Here is a 10,816-nt window from a genome sequence, read left to right on the forward strand (position 1 = left end):
AGGCCCAGATCACAGAGCCTGAAGTAGCCCTGAGCACCACTGTTTGTGGCCCCAAAGCAGAGAAAATTACAAAAAACAAAAGAGGGAGCCAAAGTAATAGCACAGCAAGGAGGGCATTTGCCTCGCAAGCTGCCAATCCGATTTGAGTTCCATCCCAGGCACCCCCAAGAATCCCCTGAGCCTGTCAAGAGTGATTTATAAGCACAAAGCCAGAAGTAACTCCTGAACACTTCTGGGTGTGAACCCAAAACAAAACAATAAAACAAAACAAAAAATATAGTAATCATAATGAGTTTGGTGTCCAGAAAGCAATTTCATCCTGGGCTCCCACTGTGGGCTCCTCTCAGGTGCCCCCACAGCTATAATGCACAGGTAGAGCATCTTCAGGGCTGGTGTCTGGTGGGTTTCAGCCTCCCTCCTGGTCATCCCTCTAGAATCCACATCCCCAAACACACTTATACTAGTTCCTGAAACCCAGGGGCTCCCCTCTCCCTTCCACAGGGGATGCAACTGCTCCATAGGAAACAAAGCCTACAGGTCAAGCTTCAGGGGTTAAGGGTGCCCTGTATACCCAGACTCATTCCTCCCCCAGCTCTCCCTCTACCCTGGCCTGTCAACCTTGTCCCATACTTCCTCCCCAGTCCTGTCCTGCAGCCTGATCCCCAGAAGCCTCCACCAGTAAGCTCAGAGGTTCTTTGTGTGCAGGCCAGGAAGGGGTCAAAGTAAGGCCCAAGGGATTTCCTGAAGCCCCATTCGTTCTCTGCAACCTCATACAGAGCAAAGCCTCATTCACACCCCAAAAGTTTGTTGGCCAGTCATGGGCTTTGTGAACCCCTGAGACACGCCCCCCAAGTTGAGCTCAAGGACAGGAAGAAGAGACTGGAGGAAGGCTTGACTGGGCACCCAGCCCAGATGCAAGGCCAAGCTCCTTCTGTGGGTGCCAGACAAAGTTGAACCTTGGAAACATGGTGAGACCCCTGGCCACAGCCCACAGGCACTTTGATATTACTCTGTCCCCAAAGTTCATTTTCATTTTCTGCAGAGCCTTCACTGGTTCTGATTCCCAAGCTAGACCCTCCAGCCCCAGCCTCTGAGATCTCCACCACCAGGGACCCTGTGGAGGAGCCTTGGTGTCCCCGCATCTGCCTATGCCTCCCTCTCCTGTGTCCTCCGCCTGATGGTGACTAGGGCATAGTCTGGCGATGGGATCCCCAGTCCCTGCTGCCACCTTCCCCTGGGTCGATTTTTCTAGAGCACTTAGGCAGGGTCTCACAAGGACTTCCCATGTGTATTTGATGTCTGGACCCTCCCTGGTGCCAGGAGACAGCACTGACTCAGCAGGTAATGCTGCTAGAGATAGAAAGTGGAGACACTGGAGAGGGGGTGAACCTGGGATTTGGTTGCCTTTGGATCATCCATCACCAATTCCAGGGTTCCTGCCCCTGTGTCGCTGGAACCTAAATTCTACTGAAACCCCATTAATGCTGGGATTGCAATAATGTTGTAATCCCTGCTGAGCTTCACTACAATTTTGGGACTCAAATATGTTGTGATCTCAGTCCGGCTGGTACTACAGTAATACTGGATCCCCAAATACTGCTAGGACCCCAAAATGCTGGGGTCCTAGCTTGGCATTACCCACAATAATTCTGTGACCCAAAAAATGCTGTGGCCTCAATAATACCTCAGCTCTTCTGGGACCCAGCCCTGAATCACAGGTGGGCACACTCTGGGGCACTGTGGTGTCCACATCGCTGGCCCTCGATGCCCACCTATGCTTGCTGGAGTGTATGAGCTCAGTGATATTTTTTTTTTTGGTTTTTGGGTCACACCTGGCAGCGGTCTGGGCTTACTCCTGGCTCCACGCTCAAAAGTCTCTCCTGGCAGGCTCGGGGGACCATATGGGATGCTGGGATTCGAACCAATGACCTTCTGCATGAAAGGCAAACGCCTTACCTCCACGCTATCTTTCCAGTCCCAGAGCTCAGTGATGTGATGAGAGGAGCTGGTTAGTTGCAGAATGGGAGTGTAGGGCCCTCAGTGCTGCCAGGAAACTTGTGATGCCTCTTTAGGAGGCCACAGGTCCAGGGTGCCTTCTGGGAGCTACCCCAGGTCACACAGGCAGTGAACTCCCCTGCCCACGGCTGGACTGCCCCAACAGCCACTGGAGTCCCCTCCCCGTGTCAATCTTTGGGTTCCTCCACCCCCTGCAGCCACACCCTGCACCAGCTAATAAGAGCAATTGCAAACATCAGACTGAAGAGAAAGGTAGCTTGCAGAGCACCCATCCACACCCCACACAGCTGAGCACCCAAGTGAGGCTTGCCTACTGGTATGGAAGACTCCAAGGACCCCCTCCGACCCTCCCCCAAAACCTCTTGGAAGCAGTGTCTGAACATCCTGGGTGCCTACCAGCACATAATGAACTTTCTAATCATAGGTGAGTGTGGCTCAGGATCCCTCCTGGGGGACGAGGCTGGGGCCTCCCAGTAGAACGCAGGGTCAGAGGTCTGATAATATGCCACCAATGAGCTGAGTTTGCCCCAATTGCCTCTCTGCTGTGCAGGACCCTTCTTCTCCTTCCTCACCATCTACCTTCTCTTCACGCCGCTCTGGTGGCTGTCTGTGCTCTATGGGGTCTGGCTGATCATCGACTGGGACACACCCCAGAAAGGTGATCCCAAATGGGACAGGGAGGCCCCCAGTCTCCTCCATCTCTCTAAGGTTTTATTTGGTTGTTTGAGGGTTACACACCAACAATGCTGGAGGTTGCTCCCTTGCAGGGGTTGGGAGTGTGGTGCCTAGTATGGCTTGGGGCCCCACCATGTATGTGTTCAGAAACGGTGTTGCCTTTTTCCTCCACTGCCATTCTTTTTTTTTTTTTTTTTCCACTGCACTTCTTATAGGTTGCCGGAGCTTCAAATGGATAAGGAAATGTGTTATTTGGAACTACATGAGGGATTATTACCCCATCAAGGTGACAGGTTGCCTTCCTGTTGCAAAAATTTAGCTGAGGGATGGGATGTCCCTGGAAGCATTCACTGTTTCATCATGTTCCTTTTGGGGTTGGCAATTGGGGCCATACCCAGTGGGTGACGCTCAGTACTTACTCACTCCTGACTTTGCCCAGAGATTACCCCTAGCAATACTGTGTGTGTGTGTATACACATATATACATATATGTGTGTGTGGTATACATATTTATACATGGGTCAGGGGACCCTATATAGAGAGTGCTGGGGAGCAAACCCAGTTTTGCCCACATGCAAATGCCCTCCCCAATGTGCTTCTGTGGTTCTGGCCCCCACATCTTGGCCCCCTTGTGAATATGGGGTTCTCAAGGTTGCTGAGCGCAGAGCCAGGAGTAACCCTTGAACGCCGCCGGGTATGACACCCCCCCAAAAAAAAAGGTACTCTTCGTCCCGATGTCTCTCCCTCTTACCCCCCACAAGCTGGTCAAGACAGCCGAGCTGCCCCCCGACAGAAACTACGTGCTGGGCGCGCACCCTCATGGCATCATATGCACGGGACCCACCTGCAACTTCCTCACCGGGAGCACCGGCTTCTTCGAGCTATTCCCTGGGCTGCACTTGAATTTAGCCACTCTGGTCTTCTTTTTCTTCCTGCCGCTCTTTCGGGATTACCTCATGGCCCTAGGTGAGTGCCATGGTGCCTAGTGTTGCCCCTTCGCCCCCAGGCTGAGGGTCACAGTCGTCCTCTCCCCCACAGGCCTGTGCCCAGTGAGCCGCCAGAGCCTGGATTTCCTGCTGTCAAGTCGCCCCTCAGGGCAGGCCGTGGTCATCATGGTGGGGGGCGCCCAGGAGGCGATGAATGCCATCCCTGGGGTGCACCGTCTGACACTACGCAACCGCAAAGGATTCGTGCGCCTGGCGCTTAGGCACGGGTGAGTGAGGGGCGCCCCGAATGTGGGGCAAGCACCTACCTAGACCTCTAACCTCCAAGCCCAGCAATTGGTATGCTTTGTGCCCAGAGAGCTGAAGCCCTGAAGCCTGGTGATGACCGCGGGGAACTGGGAGGAGCCAGCAGGAGGTAGCACAGAGGTCGGGGTGCACCACAGGCACAAGCGCCTGAGTCCTCCCTGTTGGGTACCTGGCTCTGCGGGGGTACCCAGGTGTGCCCAGCACTGAATCTTTGAGTTCTTGGGTAGCATCTTGGGTGAAGAATCCCAGCTAGTTACACCCCAGTTAAAAAGTGGGCAATATGGGGCCCGAGAGATGGCATGGAGTTAGGGCGTTTGCCTTGAACACAAACGACCCAGGATGGACCCCGGTGTGAATCCTGCATCCTATATGGTCCCCTGAGCCTGCCAGGAGTGATTTCTGAGGGCAGAGCCAGGAGTAACCCTTGAGCACTGCCAGGTGTGACCTAAAAACAAAAGCAAAAAAAATAAAATAAAATAAACTTAGGTAATATCGTGGCTGGAGCAATAGCACATTGGTTAGGGAGTTTGCCTTGATACTGCTGACCTGAATTTGATTCCCAGCATCAAATAGGATCCTATGAGTCTGCCAGGAGTAATTTCTTTTTTTTTTTTTTTTTTTTTTTTTTTTGGTTTTTGGGCCACACCCAGTAACGCTCAGGAGTTACTCCTGGCTATGCGCTCAGAAGTTGCTCCTGGCTTGGGGGACCATATGGGACACCGGGGGATCGAACCGAGGTCCGTCCAAGGCTAGCGCAGGCAAGGCAGGCACCTTACCTTTAGCGCCACCGCCCGGCCCCGCCAGGAGTAATTTCTGAGTGCAGAGCCAGCAGGAACCCCTGAGAACTTCCTGGTGCAACCTAAAAGAAAAAAACATTGGGAACCCTTCCCCCCTTAAACACCCTTAAAAGTCTGTGGCGTGTTTCTTTACCTGCTCAATGGAACTTAGGCCTTCAGAGAGGGCTGCAGGGTCACAGACACAGCACCAGGTTTCGGGGCTCCTTCCTACTCTTCTAGAACCCCACCCATGTAAGGTGGTGGATCCCTGTTGGCTGAGCCCTCCTGGCCATTCCAGAACACTCCGTATTGGGGGCTTCCACCCATCAATTATGCCTGGGCTGGTGACTCATGAGCTTCTCTGGGCTGAGGGTTCAGAGGAAAGTGAAAGCCTGGGTATCCTTTACACAAATTCAGTGGAGCCTGTCCGGCACTGCAGTGATGTCACTCAGTGACCAGTGATGTCAACGCATTGACCAGTCAACGCAGATCACACACTGACCAGTGACATCAGCTGATGTCAAGCAGTCACTGCAGAACTAGGAAGAGGCCACTTGGGGCTTCCGGGAAACCCAGCATCAGGCACTTTCTTCCAGAACCTTCTTTGCAGCTGGAATTTGCCAGCCTTGGGATTGCAGCCTCTGGACGCCCATCATGGGGGTACCCTGTATCTCCCCACAGGGCCTCCCTGGTGCCAGTGTACTCATTTGGGGAGAACGACATCTTCAAGGTCAAGAGCTTCAAGGTGGGGACCTGGCAGTATGCAGTGCAGGTCACCTTCAAGAAGATTGTAGGATTCCCCCCAAACATCTACTGGGGGCACAGCCCCTTTTCCCCAAATTTCTGGGGGTTGCTGCCCCTGCCCAAGCCCATCACCACTGTGGGTAAGTCCCATTGGCTCCCTAGGGACAGGGTGTGTTACCTCACTGTGCATGCCCACAGCTCTGTCTCCCGCAGTGGGCCGCCCCATCCCGGTGCCCCAGGTGCACCAGCCCTCCGAGGACCAGGTAAACCACTACCACCAGCTCTACATGCGCGAGCTGCAGCAGCTGTTCGAGGAGCACAAGATCAACTATGGGGTGCCTGCCTCTGTGCAGCTCACCTTAGTCTAGGAACCCTCTTCACACACCCTCCCACTCCCCTAGCTTCCTGGCCTCCCCATGCTTGGAAACCCCCATCTTCTATTTTCTCCTAATAAAGCTGGGAGAACAAGAAGGGCCAAGAATTCTTGCTCTAAGGACTGAAGTGATGGTGCAGAAGGGATGCCTTGCACATGGCCTTGCACATGTCAGATTGGGGTCAATAACCATCTTCCCATAGAGTCCTCTAAGACTGCCAGAGTGATCCCTGAGCACAGAAGCCAGAAATAAACCACCAAGTGGAGAAAGAAAAGCAAGCAGCCGATCCAGAACCAAAGATGGTTGGTTCAAACCCTGGTGTCCCATATGGTCCCCCGTGCCTGCCAGGAGCTATTTCTGAGCAGACAGCCAGGAGTAACCCCTGAGCAACGCCGGGTGTGGCCCAAAAACCAAAAACAAACAAAAAGAAAGAAAAAAGGAAAGAAAGAAAGAAAGAAAGAAAGAAAGAAAGAAAGAAAGAAAGAAAGAAAGAAAGAAAAGAAAGAAAGAAAGAAAGAAAGAAAGAAGAAAGAAAGACGAAAGAAAGAAAGAAAGAAAGAAAGAAAGAAAGAAAGAAGAAGAAAGAGAAAGAAAGAAAAAAGAAAGAAAGAAAAGAAAGAAAGAAAAGAAAGAAAGAAGAAAGAAAAGAAAAGAAAGAAAAGAAAGAAAAGAAAGAAAGAAAAAGAAGAAAGAAAAGAGAAGAGAAAAGAAAGAAAGAAAGAAAGAAAGAAAGAAAGAAAGAAAAAGAGTGGGCTGGAGAGATAGCATGGAGGTAAAGCATTTGCCTTTCATGCAAGAGGTCATCGGTTCGAATCCCAGCGTCCCATATGGTCCCCTGTGCCTGCCAGGAGCAATTTCTGAGCATGGAGCCAGGAGTAACCCCTGAGCACTGCCGGGTGTGACCCAAAAACCACAAAAAAAAAAAGAAAGAGAGAGAGAAATACACAGGCTCTAGCCCAGGCAATGCCCCCTATTTGGGCATTCAGGCCTGGAGACACTTCTGATGCCAGAACTAGATCCCAGGTCAGGTTCTCTTTTGGGGGGAGGGCTGTTTCTAGTGTGGCCTGGTCTATGTCCTGTTGGGCCACCTCCGTCACAAAGGTGAATTTTTTAGAGATCATCCCAGCAATGCTTGGGGCTGTAGGCACCACTCCCATCACTACTGCCCCTGCCTTGTTGGGAGACATGAGGAATGGGCATGAAGCAGACTGAGCCCAGAAGAGCCTTTCAGAAGGCTACAGGAGCCCTTAGCCCTCAGTGCTCTCAGCCCTCTGTCTGAGATTGAAAATTCACATACACACACATACACAATCACACAGATTCATGTACACATGTTCACGCTCACACTCATCATGCACTCACACAATACACATATGAACTCACAGACACAATATACAACCAACCACACATACAGTCTGACACACATCAACAATCACAAGTTATCACACATATACACGCATTCATACCCTCACACCATCATTTATATCCACATACACACATAGTCATATACACACAGGCATACAGCCATAACACAAGCACACTTTTCTACTGTCACGCGCTCATATTCACCTACATGCACACTAATCGTCATCCTCATAAACACACAGGTCACACACTCACAGTGACACACACTCATATACTCACACTACAAACTCAAACTCTCATCAATCACACATTTACATACACTCACAGTCACATACACTCAAACACACACACAGAGTCACTATCACATTGCTTTGTAACAGGGCCAGAGCTGTGGCGCAAGCCATAAGGCATCTATCTGCCTTGAGTGCGCTAGCCTAGGAAGGAACGCAGTTTGATCCCATATGGTCCCCCAAGCCAGGAGCGATTTCTGAGTGCAGAGCCAGGAGTAACCCCTGATCATCACCACATGTGTCACCCCCCCCCCCAAAAAAAAAAAAAGAAAGCATTGCTTTGTAACCTCTGAGGCTGTGTGGCAGCCTAGAGCCAGCAGAGACAACCATGGCCCTCATGATGGTGCCATAGTAAAGAACCTTTGAGAACTCTCCCTGAACCCCATGTGCTGTAGGAACCCATGTCAATAACTTAGCCTAGCTAGGCGACTTCCCTCCCAGCCATCCCCCATGTTGCCACCAGTGGGCAGGCTCCATTCATGGTCCGCATAAACTTTTGTGTCGGGGGGGGGGGGGGGGGTTCTGGACCCAGGGGCTGGAGGTGGGTGCTGGTTCATACCAGTTTTCTGAGTGTTTCCAGCTCTGAGTGTTCCCTTCTCTCTGGAGGAACTTGATCCCTCTTTATCCTCAGGGAAAACCAACTCATCCAGGCTTCACACACACAGGCATGGCATGGGGGAAGCTTCTAATGCCCAGTGCAGGCTCAAACCACAGGACTATATGTCACACACATGAGTGGCCACCTGAACATCCCTCAGCACTCTCCAATGTTTTCCCATGTTTCTAACACTCCTGTGTTACTTTAAATTTATCTCCAGCTGCAGAGATAGCACAGTGGGCATGATGCTTGCCTTACATGCAACTGTCCCAAGTTAGATACCTGTACCCCATATATCTCCTGAGCCCCAGGAAAGATCCCTGACACAGAACCAGGAGTAAGCCCTGAGCACCACAGGATGTGCCTCAAGCATATTTTTTTAAGTAATTCATTAAAAAATTAAAATACGAGCAGTATGGGGTTCAGCAGGCCCCCGCCATGCAGGAGGCCTTCTTAACCAGGCCGGGGGGGGGGGGGTGAGACTTGGGTAACCCCAGCACCCCTCTACAGCCTTGCTCCAGATCTCCAGGGCTTCCCCGGGCCACATGCCTGGGCAAGCCGGTGAGTTGGGCCCCTTGGTGGAGCTTGAAGGTACTCTAGGCTTTCCCCCATTATCCATTAAGCTCCTTAGGGAGTGTCTGGGTGGGGCTCTGAACTTCTGGCCTCCCAGATTCTTGAAGTCACTGGTAATCTCTTTATAGTCTATATTTTCAAAAGAAACATTAATAGTACTCACTATCATTGAATTATGTTTTTATGTATGCAGAATGTCCATTTTGTACTCTGCCCTTTTGCATACCCCTTCAAAAGATCATATTTCTCTTTAACTTCCTTAACTCCTATCATCTTTATTCCTCATTTACCCTTTCTAACTTAAGTACTGTAGAGTCCTAAGTCACAGACCAAAGTTGTGCCTTGGAGTTAACACCCACCCAACTATTTTAAAAGGCATAAAAAGGACACATATCTTTTCAACATTTTGTGGGTGTTTTCTTTGACGGCTATAACTTTTGCTGAATATTTTCTTATACAGTGACGATCCCTTCCCCCATTTTTTTATCTTCTCTTTGTGAACTGCTCAATATGGAATTTGATGTGAAAGAATCCCTCAGTTTAATGCTTATGTTTGAACCAAGTCATGGGTATTGTTGGAAATGTTCTTACGCCCCCATATACTCTGATAGCGCCACGTGGCTTTATTTCTTGTTTGCTTAGGCACACTAAAATGGGAAAATACTATACATACCAATAATTTCTTATCTAATAGAGATGGGAACACACAAATCTTGTAGTGCAATGGGACCTTACACCCTGAACATTGACATAAAGACCTGGCACAGGCCTCAGAAGAATGGGCATTCTCCATTCACCCCTGATCTAGAGAAGACATCTACAAAACATCCAAGGTTGTATATAACATCACCTGGAGGCATTCCTCTACCAGGGAAGACCCTACAGCTGCTCTGACATCGATCTACTCAAAAGAGACTTCCCTTAACACTGAGAAGACTTAACAAGAACAATGACCTGCTTACTGGACAGGGCTTGCTGTATTGCCCCTTAATTGTGAGGTTTGTCTATAACATCACCTGGAAGCAATCCTCTACCACGGAAGACCGTACCACTGCTCAGACATCGACCTGCTCAAAAGAGACTTCCCTTAACTCTGAGAAGACTTAACAACAACGACCTGCTTACAGGACAGGGCTTCCTGCATTGCCCTTTCATGGTGAGGTGAAACGAGAAGACACTCCACATCATGACATCAATGTAGGATATGCAGATTCCAGGATCTTTAATACAGAAACATGATACCAACAACAGAGACTGTGTGAAAAGTGTTTTGGCACTACGGACAATGTCTTGGATTGGAGGATAACTTGCTTGAAGCCTAGAGTTGGTCTTATGCCAGGAAACTTCAGGGGTAGGATCTCTTTGTATTTAGGCCAAGATTATTCCTTTCCATGCCTCTCATATTTTGGTGGGCCTATGCAAACAACAATTGCCACTCTAACACCGTTTTTCCTGTGCTCCTTTGACTCTAATCCTAAAAAAAAAAAAAACACTTAATATTTGAGGTTAACTTAAGCTAATATGCATGTACATAGAAATGTAAAAAATACTATGCCTCTAATGTTTAAGGAGTTACATAAGTTTTATGGCTTTAGATTGCCTTGTGTGCTGTTAAGAAATATTATAATGTGTTACAATCTGGGGACTTGAGGGACAAAGTAATTGTACATGGATTCTGTTTTATTTATCTTAACGTTCTTTGGCTGAAAGTTCAAAGTTAAGATATCAGCAAGGGGACGTCTGCTGAGAATTATGTTATGGGTGATTGTCCTTCCACTGTAACTTTACCTTGTTCTCTTTCTTTGCATCTTTTGTTCTCGTAATTCAAAATAAAAAATAAAAGGAAAAAAGGAAAAAATTAAAATACAACAATTTAGGACCAAGGATATAGTTGAGGGGAAGAGCACATGGTTTACGTATCTAAGAATTGGGATTTATTTGGTTTACATATCTAAGAATCAGGGTTCAGTGCCTGGCTCTGCAAATACTCCTGTCCAGGCACTGGCATAACAGTGAAGAGAAAACAATCAGTTGGTCCTCAAATCTGGAGAAAGAATTGAGACAGGAGTTGGGTTGGGTTGGGTCTTTGGACCATCTTTAACAGGCCACAAACGTAAGTTTGTGCTGGCTTACAAAAGGGTCCCCGATCCCAGCC

The 10,816-nt window shown here is 49.3% G+C and overlaps 2 protein-coding genes across 2 annotated transcripts in view; both read left to right on the plus strand.

Moving 5' to 3' along the window:
* The first annotated feature begins 2,334 nt into the window (after positions 1-2,334).
* LOC126029944 (2-acylglycerol O-acyltransferase 3-like) lies at positions 2,335-5,829 on the plus strand. The gene is made up of 7 exons (XM_049788170.1): positions 2,335-2,440; positions 2,567-2,674; positions 2,907-2,977; positions 3,453-3,657; positions 3,730-3,904; positions 5,399-5,601; positions 5,675-5,829. Exons 1-7 carry the CDS (start codon positions 2,335-2,337, stop codon positions 5,827-5,829), a joined length of 1,023 nt encoding a protein of 340 aa, XP_049644127.1.
* Positions 5,830-7,818: 1,989 nt separating this feature from the next.
* NAT16 (N-acetyltransferase 16 (putative)) overlaps positions 7,819-10,816 on the plus strand; it is an 18,895-nt gene continuing 15,897 nt past the window's right edge. Inside the window, 1 exon segment of the mRNA XM_049788171.1 lies at positions 7,819-7,833. Coding sequence (XP_049644128.1) covers positions 7,819-7,833 — 15 coding nt within the window.

This window comes from Suncus etruscus, chromosome 15 (genome assembly GCF_024139225.1).
Source record: "Suncus etruscus isolate mSunEtr1 chromosome 15, mSunEtr1.pri.cur, whole genome shotgun sequence".
NCBI lineage: Eukaryota > Metazoa > Chordata > Mammalia > Eulipotyphla > Soricidae > Suncus > Suncus etruscus.

What these genes read in the sequence shown, in the direction of transcription:
- LOC126029944 (XM_049788170.1), top strand. Translation starts at nt 2,335, where the DNA reads ATGGAAGACTCCAAGGACCCCCTCCGACCCTCCCCCAAAACCTCTTGG. An exon ending in GGGATTATTACCCCATCAAG is followed by an intron (nt 2,978 to 3,452) that starts GTGACAGGTTGC and finishes ACCCCCCACAAG; the next exon opens with CTGGTCAAGACAGCCGAGCT. An exon ending in CAAGCCCATCACCACTGTGG is followed by an intron (nt 5,602 to 5,674) that starts GTAAGTCCCATT and finishes TGTCTCCCGCAG; the next exon opens with TGGGCCGCCCCATCCCGGTG.